At 41.9% G+C, this 16,250-nt stretch overlaps 1 protein-coding gene across 1 annotated transcript; it reads right to left on the bottom strand.

Moving 5' to 3' along the window:
* Nucleotides 1–231: 231 nt before the first annotated feature.
* On the bottom strand, nucleotides 232–13,318 carry znf410 (zinc finger protein 410). The gene is made up of 12 exons (XM_030721407.1): nucleotides 13,188–13,318; nucleotides 12,822–12,908; nucleotides 12,690–12,741; nucleotides 12,419–12,551; nucleotides 9,498–9,683; nucleotides 7,376–7,597; nucleotides 4,647–4,806; nucleotides 3,366–3,547; nucleotides 2,755–2,844; nucleotides 2,483–2,602; nucleotides 1,207–1,325; nucleotides 232–502 (listed from the first exon to the last, which is right to left on the bottom strand). The coding sequence occupies exons 3-11, from the start codon at nucleotides 12,720–12,722 to the stop codon at nucleotides 1,216–1,218; spliced, it is 1,236 nt and encodes a 411-aa protein (XP_030577267.1). The 5' UTR covers nucleotides 12,723–12,741; nucleotides 12,822–12,908; nucleotides 13,188–13,318; the 3' UTR covers nucleotides 232–502; nucleotides 1,207–1,215.
* Between the last annotated feature and the right edge of the window lie 2,932 nt (nucleotides 13,319–16,250).

The raw sequence follows: 16,250 nt of genomic DNA, 5'->3' as shown, positions 1-16,250 counted from the left end.
GTCTGGTACATTTAAATTTAAGTTATCAGCCCATTGAGGTTTTGGGTACTTACTTTTCATTAACAACCATCGCTGCACTTCAGCCTCAGACTTCTGTTTACAACAATGAAGCGCATAAAACCATTCACTGTCATTAGAGTTTCATAAACTCATAAAACCCGTCTCAGTATTTCTTTGGGTGTCTCTGTTTTCAAAAACATGAGGAAAAATGTTGTTTGTACAAACTTTGCCATTTCACACTTTTCAAAATAAAACCATCACTGGTTGCTAATTACAAATATCTACAAGGTCTACAGGTGTGAGATTCGTCTTTTTACAAATAGATGTCTACATGTAGTCCGCTGTGGCCGTCAGCCCAGCGCTGCTGAAATAGGCGGTGTGATGTTTGTTGTGATGGTGGACTACAGCAGAGCAACCACATCTTCTCCATATGCATGGCCCTCCGTTGTCATGGTCACCAGTTCATGTGGTTGAGAGAGAACTACCACTGAGTCTGCAGAGCCTACACAAACACAAAGGAAAGATGTTATTCAACCTGTGTGTATTTAAAAGAACATGGGGGTGCAAAATGAGACCAAGCACTTTCACGACTTTCCGGCCTTTGTACTGATGAAGTTGTCCTGGAATTTTTTTGCAATCTGGACACAGTGGTATGCAGCTGGGATATTTCCAGATATCCTGGCCACACATCTGAACTACATCAGCTGGCCCTTCAGTGTTTAAGATAAAAAAAAAAAAAAAAGTAAGAGCTGTGGTTGGCACTGATGCTTTGGTCTATGCTTCTGTAAACTGTGTCATCAACGCGGCGCCATAACCACTCAGACAGGTGCATGAGCCGCAGTCTTCTCTTGGAATCTACTATTACCAGCATGAGTTTATTTGCAATGTCTATTTAAAAATGAGCATTTTTAATGTTAAGTAAATATCAGGTACAGTACAAAGAGTGCCCGCTGAACAGCTGAAAACAGCCTAAAGGTGAAGTTTCAGAGACGTGATAACTCAGGCAAACACAAGAAATCTAGACTCGTTCCCTGAAAAACACTTAACGTGACATTAGTAACACCACAGGTTGACTCAGCATCTCTGACATTAACAGAACATTATGAGCTTCACCAAATGAGAGTTTACTGCAGGGCTACCACCCTGTTAGATGTGCTAGGTGGGGTTTTTTTTTTTTTTTTCTGTCATACTTGTTCGAACGCCTACCTGGTGATCTCAGCATGCATGGTGAAGATTCATGGGTTCCACAGTTGTTGTCATGGTGACCATACTGTCTCCATTCTCACCGTCTGCCTCCAGGAGGCTGCTCTGTGTCAGAGCCTCTCCTGTCAGTTGCACACAGACATGAAACTTTGTTTTGTTTTGGGTTTTTTTTTTCCCCCAAACCTCAACACAAAAGAAACCACATTTAAAAGAATCCATCATCTTTATAGGAACCAGGGTGCAACCTGCAGCCACCATGTGATCAACACAGTCCAACGCTGGCTGTAAAATGATGCTCTGAGGTGTGAAAGATCGGTTAAAAACCGAGATCTGCACTGTGCTAACTTCTAGATTGTATTCTGTACAATGCATGAATGCTGATTTTTCTTTGCTTATTCTAGTTATTCACACTCAATTTATTCATTAATCCAATAACTCTTGTTATGTAGAAATAACAGAAACTAGCCGTCTGTTGTGCAACTGCATCTTCCTTTGCTCTGCTTTTACAAAAGACTGGCCTCTTTGGGGAGGCTGACCCGAATAAATCCGCTGTTTATAATTAGAGCTTTGGCAATGTTTCCTCTGTGGTGATTCAGCTGCAGTGCTTCCCTGCTGCTACAGAGATGTGACAAGGAGGCAAATGTGCTGTCTGCTGTCGTTGTTTCATGCTAAAAATGAATTTAAGCTTATTTTTCGATTGTTCCAGATGCTGGAATGTGAAGAGCTCAGTGAGGGATCCTTTTAATCTGACAGGTACCGAAAATGATACTCAGAATAGAGACACGAGTGGATTTGTGTAAATTTCTCTTAGCTGCATTGGCAGATTAACCTTTAATATTCGCTCAATTATCTCAGCAATTTGTAAGGTGAATGCATTTCAATAAAGCAAGAAGACATTATTTTAACTTGGTGATTAAAGACTTCTTAGAAGAATCTGACCCCGTCACAAAAAGCCCAACAGGCTTTGGTTTTCTACAGCAGAGTTGTGCTGTTTCTGCCTTTTTTTTTTTTTTTTTGAAGATATGTGCCGTCTAAAACAATTCAGCTACTGGGCCTGAAGAATGAAAATGTGAATGATACATTTTTAAGTGCTACAAGTCATTAATAATTCAAGAAATGTTCCTAATTGTAAATTAAAGCAACACCATCTCTATGCAGACTTTAAAATGTATGTGCAGCTTGAAGCTACATCATCCAAAGATTAGCATATCCACCTACTACAGTAGGTGTGTGTGTGTGTGTGTGTGTGTGTGTGTGCGTGTGTGAGAGAGAGAGAGACCTGTCTCTCTGCTTTCACTGATGAGCCCCTCCTCGCCGTGTCGCTTCCTCATGTGGACGTTTCTGCTGCCGGACTGAGAAAAAGTCTTCCCGCAGATCCCACACAGATGAGGCTTCTCACCTGGGAAGCACGCACACAAACACAAAGCAAACTTTCTTCTTCTGAACTGCTGCAGGGTGCCATCTACAAGGCGCATTATTTTATACTTTATCTGTAGCGTGCTAATTACAAAGAAGTGCACCGCTGCACAGCTGTAAACTTGTCCCACTCACCAGAATGTACGAGCATGTGTTTTCGTAGACTTGAATACTCTGCAAAGGATCGCCCACAACCTTCTGCTTCACACAGAAACGGCTTCTCTCCTGAAAGCAGCCACCCACCACAAATATTCATATTGTTTACCTCTGCATTACAAAGGCCCAATCAAACTCTTATTTTTGCAGAAAATATCAGATGTGAATGTGTTCAAAGGGATGTGTTGAATGGCCCAGCATGCTGAAAATTACAATAAACCAGACTATGCAGCTTTGCTTTTGTTGTTTCTTTAAGCCATGAAAACAAAAATAACCCAAATAGGTCAGTAACGGCTCATTATTAGACATGTACAGGCAGAAGCTAAGCACAGGTGACCTAACTGATCCTTAGACAGGAGGAGACGAGTGTGGAATAGGCCATCAGAAACCTTAATGTCACCCTAAATAAAATATGACAGTAATGTTACTGATTGCAGCAGTGAAATGGAGGCGCCAGTGCTGCTGACTCTTCAAATCTCCAGCACTGACTGCACCAAGGAAGCATTAAATGAGCAGAGTCAAATAGCCTGAGTCAGTTATTGCTTCCAGCATGTTTGGGCTTTTAAACTCGGGTCGCTCCCGCTTCCCACCTGTGTGTACGCGTCTGTGGTTCTTCAAGTTTCCAGCAGTGGTGAACTTCTTGCCACAGTTCTTTTCCTTGCAAATGAAGGGCTTCTCGCCGTTGTGAGTCCTCATGTGAACCTGCAGCCTCTGCAGCACATAGAAACTCTTCCCGCAGCCTTCTGCGCTGCACCTGAACATTCGGTCATTCCTGGGAGCCGAGATAACATAAACAAACCTCGATGTCTCTGTGCACATGATTCATTTGCTACAGCCCCACCCCCCCCCCCCCCCCCCCCCCCCCCCCCCCCCCCCCCCCCCCCCCCCCCCCCCCCCCCCCCCCCCCCCCCCCCCCCCCCCCCCCCCCCCCCCCCCCCCCCCCCCCAAGGTCAGATAGGGTAACCACAAACAGATCTGCTACACTGATGTTAACACAGCTCCCGCACCTTTTTCAGTTTCTCAGCTGTACTTTCTGCTCCTTGCCTGACCTGTCTGCCTCCTCGACAAATAAAGTAGGAAGCTCTACCTGGGCTGCGATTACGCCTTCATAAAACACCTGTACAGTTTAGAGCCAACACCTCTAACTCACACGTTACAACTGCTGAGCAAACCTAGTGCTATTTGTACTTGAAAAAGATCAGACAGAATAGCTAGAACACAGTGTTCACCCTGCCCTTGAGGACACTTTAGGAGCCCAGAAAATGTCTAGAGAACATTTTACAGTATTTCTACAGCAGTTTTTATTCCAAATCTTACACCAAAACACGAAGACTGAAGTTGGCAGACATTAAAAAAATTCAGGAGGAATAGACTGTGAAGACTGAGTGAAGTGGAAAATGTTTTTTTTTTTTTTTAAAAAGCTCACCATGATCACTTATAAATTACACTCATTTCTGACATGAAATAGCTCAGAGGATATCCAAGATATCCTGGTACACAGAAGGGTTCTCCTTCATTTTCTGCACTTTTTTGTATATTGGGCTCAAGCCTATGCAGTGTCAATTTGTGGCGTCTAGCATAGTTGTCTGAATCTTTCTGGTGATTATGGAACATAAGCACTTAACATAATACCTTGCCTGAGTTGTATCTATATTTGACGGATATTACTGGCATGTAATTTTCTATTAACAAATTTCACAGTTGGTGCACCCTTTCTTGTGTGTAATGAAATGTGGACATCAGCAACCCTGTATTATTTTCTAATTTGACAAATGTATCCGCATTATCAGAATTTGCACACTTGAGCACCTTGCTTGGACCACTGCTGGATGATATATATAATGTGCCCCTGCTATCTGTGTGATTCTTACCTGTGTGTTTTGAGGTGATATTTGAGATGAGCCGGCCAGGTGAATGTCCTGCAGCATCCCTCAAACGAGCAGCGCAGGATCTGCTTGGAGAGGGGGCGGCTCGTTCTGGCAGGCAGGTCTCGTTTGTCCCCGTCTGGTATCAAACTGTGTGTGTGGTCGCCTAGGCAACCAGAAGAGGAAAGTGAGTGAGGTGATGCGGTACACAATCCAGGAGTGAGAGTATGGCTAGTCTCTGGAGCATGACTCTAAAAGCTAATCACTGGTTACTGACTGAGACTTGCAACCAAAAGAAAACAACTCCAAGATGAATGCAATCAGTCCTGTTTAACCTGACCAGACTCCCCGCTTTTAACAGGTCCAATTTAGTTTGTGCCGTGCCAGCAGTGATGCTCCTATAACTGATATCCCACTGCTGAAGGAAACGTATCTAATCTGATGCAAAAGGTTCACAGCCCCCTGCTGCCTCCTCCATCACACACCCCCACTACCTCCTGTGATTTTGCCCTTCTTCCCCTCCTAAATAAACTCTGTGGATCAGACCCCCCACCTGAGACTCTGACTTCTGGCCAGGTCAGGAGATGGGCTCGAGAACCTACAGTGAGACAAGGCTTCAGTCCGTGATGGTATCCGCCTCAAAGTTCTGAGGCCCTGAGCTGTCCTGGATCCTGTGTTACATTTACAACGAGAACCTGAAGCAGGCGAAGATACCAGTGTTGTGCAACATCCTGTTTCCTGTACTGAGGAAACCAACACCATCAGAGCTTAAAGACCATTGGCCAGTTGGTATCGCATCATGTGATGAAGGTGCTAAAGAGACTAGTTTTGTTGAGGATCAGTCAATCAAAAGAAGGGAAGGGTGGCCTTGAAGGACTTGTTTCACACAGCTGAATTGCTAAACTGCTCTTACTTCACCTCAATATGAATGTAACAAGGGCAAAAATAATTGTGGTAAGAAATGTCACCTGTGTCAAAAGAATATCTGATCTTAACTGGACTACATGAAAAACCTGTAAGTAAACAAGAAAGCACAGAGCAGCTTTTCCCCACCACCATTTTCAAGAGACAAAATGCAGATTTTAAGACACTTTATAGTTTTTCCCATATTGATCTGAAAATCAATTTTCAACACAGTTCAACAGCACGTACAATAAGTTCTTCTAGCTGCCGTTTGATTTGTTTGTGCACATCATAATAAACATGTAAAATAGATCCCGGTGAGGATGGGAGGAAACAAACCCGGGGCAAGCAGAGATATGAAAGTAAACTTCTTACGCTCCCATATCACTTTTCAACATGGACCTCCAGCTGCAAATTCGACTCAGAAGGGGTTCAAAGATCAGAGATGTAGCTAGGAGTCATAGCGCCCTAAATGTCATGGGTAAATTCTTTATCTATCAGGCAGCCTGTGGAGGGAACTTAAAATGGTTTGTGATGTAGTCCTGACTCCTGGTGCGGGTCAGCGGCACTGTGTGCTGAAGGAAAGGAGCAATCTAAGATAAGATAAACGTGTGCACAGATCCCGCTAAAATAAGCAACAAGTCAAGACATCACGCAGGACAGGACAATAAACAAGTCTTAACGATCAAAGCAGTTTGAGTTTGCAAGACCCGGACAAGTGCCATTTAGAGATTTTTGAGGTTCTGCGTGGGGAGCCTGTGTTACTTTTAACAGATGGTAAAAAGTTAAAAAAAAAAGAGGAGAAATATACACAGCCAGCAGCTAACACTACACTGAATTCTGTGACCACTCAGACTCTGGACTGATTTAAGCCAAAAGGTCACTGCCACCTTTTTTATTGCAATTTATTGAAGGCTGTATTGAATAGCTGTTACTGACAATGACAGGTTTTGGTTAGCAGCTATTAGACTGTTTCCTGGCTATAACCAGTTGCAGTCTTTTTTGCACTTCAGTTTTTGTACCAGATTTAACAAATCGTGTATGATCTGTGAAGCACTGCGGCGCCGTCCCTCCTACTTCTTGTCTTTGTGCAGAACTAAGTGGCCCCTGTTCTTCGCTTATATTTACTGTGCAGACATGAGTGGTATCGATTTACTTATATAACTCTTGGTGATAAAGCAAATAGAATATTTCAGAACCAGCAGCTATTTTTATTTTCTGTAATATAGAATTTTCCTAATGGGCTAATCACATGTGCATCCCCTGGCCTGACCTTAATGCCCCCCTATCTATCATTCTGAAGCCAGTCTCCTCATCTCAGTCCTCCATTGGCCATCTTACTAAATGCACATTAAATCATCAGTGACACAACATAACCATATGAACTGGATACTGATCAATGCTTCATTATAATATGACATTTATAACTCTACTAAACAGCTGCCGTCACACTTGTACATCAATCAAAGACAAAGCTACAAATTCCTTTTGACTGGGAGACTCAAGAAGAGAATTTTGGGACCCAGTTTTAGTCGGGGCTGATTACACTATGTTTCATCTCTTCACTGACCTCATTTCTCTTCCGTCTTTGATGCCTGCTACCAAAATAAGTCAGTTCCTGTATACAAGCTTCATTTCATGTTTTTTTTTTTCCTCTAGTTTTATTCTTAAACTTGATATTGCATCCCAAATAGCTGCCTGCAGAGCATATGCCAGTAGCAGTGCGCACATCCATGAGTTCCAACAGGGCAAAATATTGTGTTAATATTGTGTCCCAATGAGCATATTTGATATTACTTTCCAGTGTAAAAGTCCTCTAAAAGAATTTTTACCGTTAGTGACGCTTGCAGCTCTGGCGTCGTGGCTGGCCTTGGCATCTCTCGCTAGCTGAGCCCGTGTGGCGGCAATCAAGCTGTCGTGTGCCAGCTCCTGTACCCGCAGATACCAGGGAGCACTGCCATCTATTCCATAGTCCCCCGATGAGACCCCCTCATCTTCATCATCCCCAGTGCCATCTGCGGCGAAGATCAGGGACTCTGAGGAGGCTGTAATGCCTGAGAGGAAAGAAAAGGGCAGAGTGAGGGTCACTCACAATACAAGACAGCCACAGGCCTCTAGGTCACTTCTCTTAATTTGTTATTGTTCTCCCATCATGCTCAGCAGGTTTTAAGATTACGGCTTTATTCTAAGCAAGAGAGAGAAAGTTTTCCCAACAGACACACAAATATAAAAATACAGAACATAACAATCCTTTATCCAGGGTTTGAATACAGGTAATAAAGCTGTAATTCTCTCCACTGAAAAGTCTATCCTTCATGTCTCTCACTGAATCACAAAAAGAACACAGCGCACTGCGCTAAAAGTGTATGTGAGGAGACCAAAATTAATTTTTTGACTCTCCTGCCAAGGCCTGATGAACCAAGAGAATGTGGCTGCCAAGGATCATTTCTTCAAGCCAAAATAATTCTTTTTTTTCTTGAATGAAAATGTGTCACCTCATTTCTTTTTAGCACTGTGTGTAGAATCAGGAGACAAAGTACAGACATGAGGCTGGATTAGGACTTTTTATATCAAACTTTCTTTTTCATTTGGAGTTATGCTCTACTGATTCATGCAGAAAATAGATATTAACAGCAATGTAACCTTCTGCTAACATTAGGCTATGTAACGTGTTAGAAGATATAGACTGATGAGACACTTTATTAGGTACACCTTGCTGGACCCACATCTGCCTCGGTGCTGGAAACATTTGTCAGAGATTTTGCTCCATATCAACATGACAGCGTCACGCAGTTGCTGCAGATTTGTCAGCTACACATTCATGAGGTGAATCACCCACTCTACCTCATTCCAAAGTTGCTCCACTGGAGTGAGATCTTATGACTGTGGAGGCCATCTGAGTACAGTGAACTCATTGTTTGGTTCAAGAAGCCAGTTTGAGATGATTTGAGTTTTGTGACATGGTGCACTGTCCTGCTGGAAGCAGCCATCAGTAGATGGCTGCACTGTGACCATAAAGGGATGGACATGGTCAGCAACAATGCTCAGGTAGGCTGTAGAGTTTAAATGATGCTCAATTGGTACTAAGGGGCCCAACAGGTGCCAAGAAAATATCTCCCACATCATTACACCACCAGCAGCCTGAACCACTGATACAAGGCAGGATGGATCCATGCTTTCACGTTGTTTACACTAAATTCTGAACCTACCATCTGAATGTCGCAGCAGAAATCAAGACTAATCAGACCAGGCAGCATTTTTCCAATCTTCTGTTGAGCCCGCATGAATTACAACCTCAGTTTCCTGTTTTTAGCTGATACCCAGTATAGCTTTCTGCTGCCGTAGCCCATCTGCTTCAAGGTTCAACATGTTTAGATGCTCTTCTGCATACCTTGGTTGTAAGAAGTGGTTTTTATTAGGTTAGTTACTGTTGCTTTCCTATCAGCTCAAAGCAGTCTGGCCTTTCTTCTCTGACAGCTACAAGACATTTCGCCCAGAGAACTTTCATTCTCTAAACCCTGGAGATGGTTGTGTGGGAAAATCCCAGTAGATCAGCAGCTCCTGAAATATTCAGACCAGCCCATCAGGCACCAACAATCATTCCACATTCAAAGTCACTTATCCTTTCTTCCCCATTCTGACGCTCAGTTTGAACTTCAGCAGGTTGTCTTGCTCATGTCTACACGCCCAACTGCAATGAGTTTGTGTCATGTGATTGGCTGATTAGATATTTATGTTAATGAGCAGTTGAACAGGTGTTCCTAACAGAGTGGCCAGTGAGTGTCAAACCAAAGCTTTGTGTTAGCTTTCCTGTATCAGCACACTCAGTGAGTCTCAAAAACAAATTCAATTAATTTAAAAAAAATTTAAATTAAAAAAAAAAAAAAGGCAAAAATGTATTTCAGATTTGGCACCTATGCACAGACAAACAATGTCCCTTTGGTGTTTGTTTACCTTTTGCAAGGTTCAGCAGGACGTAGGAAGTGTTGTCTGACTGCTGTAAGTCATGGAGGATGGGCGGCGGACTCGGTGAGGCCTGTGGGTGAGAGTGCGTCTGGACTACTAATGAGCTTTGCTCTGACACGCCTCCAAACTCTGTCAGGGAGGGGGAGCTCTCGGGCTCGTGGCTCAGGCCTCCATCTGGGGAGGAGATCCGTTATTGTGTCACATTTAAAAACACATTTACTGTAAAGTAATGCCACACAGTAAATTAGTTATATAATACGTTGTTTGCAGGGTTTGCAGATGTGATGTGCAATTTACTGATTTAATGGCATGAATATAAACCAGAAGACATGAACATACTAAAAAAATTGATTTAAAATAGCTAAATGTATTCAATGTGTTCATGAGGCTTTAACGAGGCAGAAAATTGAACTTGATAAGCAACACTGAATGAATGAATATGAATACAGCCTTCATTTATGATCAGTGCTAGCTGCTCTTTTAGATCTGCCCCTCTTATTCAAAGCGGATTAATAATAATTTTAAAAAAATCATAAGCACACTGTCATAAAGAACATTCGTCCTTCCAAACTGAAGTATCTTCAGTAAGTGCTGTGCTTGTCTTAGAGATACTTTACCCTCTTTTCAACAGCAGTGTAAACTGATGCTTTCCAGATTTCAAAAACGCAGGGTTAACTGCAACCCCGGTGAAAATTATGAAGGACCTCTTCATGAAGGGCAAAGAGATGTTGTGAAATGGGAAGAAAACCCTCAAATATCAGAATACTGTGAAGAACTGTGCACATAAATAAGATGATGCAGGTTCTCATGGACAGGGTTTTTTTTTTTTTTTTTTTTAAACCTTGTTTAATGGTAAATATGTGTTACATATTTAATTATGTGCCACTTGTATTGTGTAACTATCAGTCAGATATGCTTTTCGGTTCAGAACTGATTCCACACACATAAAGCTCTGCAGCAGGTAGTGTCACTCTGTGCATTCTTAGAGATTCAGTGACTGCTTAGAGCTGCAGCCGTCACTCACTGCAGACAAAAAATAATGGGCCTACATTTTCTCCCTAAATGACACAGAAGTGAAAAAGCAGAGGTTGTTGATTAGGTGTCATTTATGGGATTCTTGTTCTATTACCTGTAATGACTAAATCTGTGACCAGTATATCAGTTTAACAGAAATTAGCCAATTACAGATATATCAGTTTTGGTATATGTAACATCATCACAGAGTCTGTCCACACTCAGCACTGTGTGCAGGAGTAAAGCTGTGTTTTCACAGACAACAAGGATCCCAGCACTTCTACTTTTGTATAACTCAAACCTAGGGCTTCATTATTTTTGTCAACACTGAGATCTCTATTATTTTCCACACTGTGTATTTATGGAACTTTTAAAACATATTTTTAAACAGTGAGTTTCCCTGAACTTTAAATATAACTCAAAAAACAAACAAACAAAACATTTGAAATGAACTAATGAACTAGCCTAATGTGGAATAAGCTTTGGCTTTTAAGAAGGAACTGAAGAAAACAGCCCCAGTAGAAAAATAGAGAAACATAATGGGGAACAATAATTGTTTTTTCTTGACTACCTTGTTCTGTGTCAAAGTCAGAAGCTAAAATTGCAATTCAGAATAATATTGATCAACTGCTTAGCCCTTTTCTTACATACATATTATACCTACGGTGTTGTACAAAAGTCTTAAGCCACCCCTCATTTCTTTTCATCTTGCTAGGGAAATGGGAAATGGTGCAGTGTTTTATTGAACCATGTACATTGAAGTACAGTATATAAGGCAAAAACTGAGTTTGTACAATTGTAACAAGCTTGAAAGTCAATATTTGGTATGACCGCCTTTATTCTTCAACACAGGCTCAACTCTCTGAGGCAGCTTCTTTGTCATTTCTTTAAGTAGTCTTCAGGAATAGTTCTCCAGGCTTCTTGAAGGGCTTTCAAAGACCTTGTGTGGATGTTGGCTGCCTTTGTTCTGTTCTTTGTCAAGATGATCCCACACTGCTTCAACTGAGGTCCGGGCTCTGGGGAGGCCAATCCATGACTGATATTGTTCCACTGTGTGTTCTTCTATCCAGGTGTGCCTTTAATGCACTGGCAGTGTGTTTGGGATCATCAATATGCTGAAAAATGAAGCAGCTGCCAATCAGATGGTATTGCATGGTGGATCAAAATCTGACCGTACTTTTCTGTGTTCATAATTCCATTAATTTTGAGATCTCTAACACCACTGGCTGAAATGCAGACCCAAACCATGACAGAGCCTCCACTGTGTTTTATAGATGGCTGTAGATATTCACTGTTGTACCCCTGTCCTTTGAAACCAAATTTCACATTTCATAACTCCATCAGACCTGTTGCCACTGATTTCCACCTCTGTCCTTGTGTAACTTGGCATACTTCAGCCTTTTCTCCCTGTTTCCCTTCCTTAAGAATGGCTTCTTGACAACCACCCTTCCACTGAGAGCATTTCTGATGGGACTTCAGTGAACAGTAGACAGATCATCTGAAGGGTCAGATGCATGTCTCAGGTCCTGCATCAAGTCTTTGCTGACTTTTCCCCCTATTTCTTAAGGACATGACTTTGAGATACTGTTCATTTGCAGTAGAGTTTTTTAGGCCTGCATCATCTTCTTTTGTCCTCCACTTGTCCAGTTGTCTGTTACATGTAAACACTACAATCCTTTGAGTTAGGTGCCTTTTTCTGCTTGAATGATTCATAGGTGAGTGTTAAGTGGATTTAACAAATATTGAGAAATGAGACGAAATGAGATGGTGGCTCAAGACTTTTGCATTGTATTATAATTAAATAATTAAACAGGAATATTACTAAAGAATTAAGGCAGATACAGAGTAACTATGGCGAGTGGTGGACAGGGCACCATAAGCGGGCATCTGCTGACCTGTGAGCTCCAGCGGGGTGCACAGAGAGCTCTCAGCAGGAGCCAGCAGAGGCAGGCAGGAGTGTTTGGACTCCGAGTCTTCCAGACCCTGCACCAATGGGATGGATGCGTTCTGCACAAACTGCACGAGCAGCTGAGAGGTGGGGGGGGGGGGGGGGGGGGGGGAGAAGAACCACGGCATTAAAAAACGATAAAGCTAGTGTGTTAGTTAACAGATCACTGTACAGCTAAGTGGTCTGCCTGTGCAGGGTGAGGACGATGGAAAGATTACCTCCGGTTTAGAGTCAAGCTCATCAGAAAGCATGAGTCACCCTGTGTGGAACCTGCAAGGTGAAATCACAACAATTTAATTTTAAATAATATTCACTGTGACTGGCTCGAGTCCGGTGAAAACAATACATACCTCAAATGTAACCTAGTGAACCGGAAAGTCTGTCAGTCAGAAGCTCAGGCTGCAGGTCATCTTCCAGTCAAAGCCATGATGGGAGCTCTGCGGTCAACAACGGGACAAAAATGGTCAGGTAAACGTCCGGGATTTGTTGGCCAAATGACCCACTATAACCTAGGCAACTGCAGCTAACTCCACTAAACCGATCTAAGATGTTCTTCATAAGAGCAACCATATGGAAAACTGCCTGTTTACTTAGCTAGCAGAGGTAGCACCTAGCGGCCGGAGCTAGTTTCCCAAATGATGGCTCCCCGCTGACGACACACCAGACAGCTGTATTATTCCGTTAAACCTCCGGTAACACGAAATTAATCAGTTTACCTTGCAACAAATGCGTAAGTACGACACAGCGTAGGAGTAACTTGACTGTGTAATTGTCTCCAAACTGCAGGTTTGCTTTACGGAGGCTCGGATGGAACAACTTTAGGATACTTCCGCGTTTACCGTCAAAATGATTCTGTACCATTGACGCCACCAGGCGGTAGAGACGTGAAACTGACTGTAAAAGCAAACCAGTCACTCAGTTCAATGGGAGTCAACTTCATTAATCCCCTTTTTAGAAAAGAGTACATCAGAGGGACAGCTCAGGCTGAGCGGTTGGAGACAAAGTCAGAGAGGCGAGGCTGAGATGGTTTGGACATCTGCAGAGGACAGAGGATATACTAGACAAACGGTGCTGAAGATGGTGCAGCCGGCAGGAGGAAAAGAGGAAGATCACAGAAGAGGTAGTGGAGGACATGCAGAGGATTGAGGATGCTAGGGATAGGGCTGCTGTGGCGACTCCTAAAGGGAGCAGCCGAGTGAAGACTCCCTTTTGGTTCCACACAGTATATTTTACATAAAAGCAAATAAGATACTGGCATAGTTACATTTTAATGGAGCAAGTATGAATAGAGAAAAAGTGACTTTTACTGGGATATACTGATCACGTTTGTTTGGTACTGGCTCACTAAATACTAAATACGTAATGGGTTGCAGTGCATGCTTCAGCATATATTTGGGCCACCTTAAAAAAACAAAAACAGTGAATGTAGAGTTCCAACCAAAATTGAAGAAAAAAAAAAAGAAGCTTTTTTTGCAGAGGCTTTAAGGATTTTAAAACACTGTCAGTGTTTGCATTTTATTTTCACACCATGAGAGCACAGATTTATTTTTAACTACTTCCTTTTTCCACACTTGGCTCTTGTGATGCGAGGGGGGGGGGGGGGGGTGTGCAGAAAGGAGACAGTATGTTTTTTAAATCTTGTTTCCCCAGCTGTTTTGCTCACCACATGACCTAAGAGTGCTGTTTTAAATGACAACCAAGCAACAGTGCCATTCACAACTGGACACATTTCACTGTATAAATAAATAAATAAATGAAACCAGAGCAGCTTCTTTGGAAAGACATTTATTATACAAGCAATGAGTCTAACTTAAAATGTACAAAAAAAAGAGCCCTAAAGCATATTACATCAAAGTTTCATTTGTAGGATCTTTGAATGATATAGCTGATATCAAGTCTCATGTCCTCAGAGGTTTTAAGACATAAGACTCAAAAAAAAATTTCCCAGTTTGGGAAGTCCCACAAGGTCTTCAACAACTTCCTCTATTTACATTTTATAAAATAAAAAAAAAAAAGAAGAAAAGACTGAGCTAGGCACATTACATTCAGTCTGCATTTTCCCACTAATATATATATTTGGGCTGATATTTTTTTCTCCATTGCTGTTGCTGGTGCACTAAAACATTTCCAGCATTTTTATAATGACAAGGCAGACTGAAATGCACTGAGGAACCAAAGCTGCCAGCACTCAACTCAAAATCCAGTGTTATAAAACTGTCCTACGCTACACTGAAGAAAAACAACAAAAAAAAAACTGCAGTCACACAACATCACACATGATCATGCCACAACAACAATCCATATACACCTGTAGCATCAGAGACTTGTGTTTTGATGCGGTTCAGTTCATAAATAGTCCATAACATAAGCACATTTGCAGAAAGAGTAACCTTCCACATAAAGAAACCTGGACAGTGACATGATGGTAATAACTGCACACGAGCAGGTAGCAACAAGCACATGTAAAGAAAGCTCTCAGAAAAGACAGAGTGTTTTTGTGCTATTTTTAGCCAACAGTTCAGTGACCCCTTCATACATGAGTTAGTCCACTGGCAGTGACCCAGCCTCAGAACGTAAGATCGAATTTCGGGAGAAGGCCATCCAAACATTTTTAAGATTTTTTATTTATTTATTTTTTAAACTGTGCAGTGAACCATTAAAGTGTCAGCATGAATCCTAGAAACGTTTGCCGCTGTGCATCTGATTGAGGAGGAATCGGAAAGAGCGTTTGAATGAATTCTGTAAGCTCAAGTAGAAGTTTGAGGCGTACGCTTGGTCCACAGTAAAAAAAATAAATAAAGGGAATTCTGCAGCGACAGCATCCAAACACAAAGAAACGTGTGACAGTTGTAAAATAAGAGCATTTGCTTTTGGATGAGGAAGGAAAAAAAGAATAATAGTACAGGCGGTCTTGCTGCTTGAGTCTCTCTCTAATAAGGCCTTGTCCAAGGACACATGGTAGTTAGACAAATTACTGATGTAGTACTACAAGCCATGTCTCCTTTTCATGCATCAGAAATTATTCAGCAATGAGCCAACTATAGCATTTTGATTTGAGAATTACAGGAGGCTGTAGGAGTTACACACTTCAGAGATATGTAGGCTGTAAGAATTTAAAGGTTTCTGCTATTTATTAAAAAAAAAAAAAGAATGAAACAAATGAATTAACAAATGGGACTGTTGGTTTACTTAACAGCTGCTGAATTTAAACCACACAATACAGTCATCCTGTTTAACTCATTACAGAAAAGTCTAAAATGTCACTGTGACATTGACACGACATCTGGTTATTACAGAAACCCGGTGGAAACTTATCTGTGCAAACAGACCCCGTTTAGCTGCACTCATTCACTTGCACCAAATGCATTTAAACAAATAAGCTCCATGTGTCGTCTTAAGATAAAGGGGGAGTAAATAACTGATTGCAAGTCAGGAATTTCATTTGGAGCCAAAACAACTTAAAAACAAGTTATTTGCAATCCAGATGACTCGAGTACAAAAAGATCTGAAAGAGTGAAGTCAAAGGTCAGGAAAATACTCTGAACTGTGGCGTGCCAGACAATAAGGTCAGTAACAATCCCAGAAGGACTGGAGGTATGGTGCATGAGCTGAGGAGTTTAAAAGTTTTTAAACTCATCTCAACTTTGTTGCAGATTATACAGCAATGATGACTTTGGGGGGTCAAGCAGCCACTGATACAGCCACAATAACCATAGCACTCTTGGTAAGAGAGAAGCTAAGCCACTAAACTCTTACAAGATTGTTGATGCAGAGGCATC

This window comes from Archocentrus centrarchus, chromosome 24 (assembly GCF_007364275.1).
Source record: "Archocentrus centrarchus isolate MPI-CPG fArcCen1 chromosome 24, fArcCen1, whole genome shotgun sequence".
Lineage (NCBI taxonomy): Eukaryota > Metazoa > Chordata > Actinopteri > Cichliformes > Cichlidae > Archocentrus > Archocentrus centrarchus.
The sequence above is the reverse complement of the archived record's forward strand: the minus strand, read 5'-3'. Positions and strand labels throughout refer to the sequence as shown.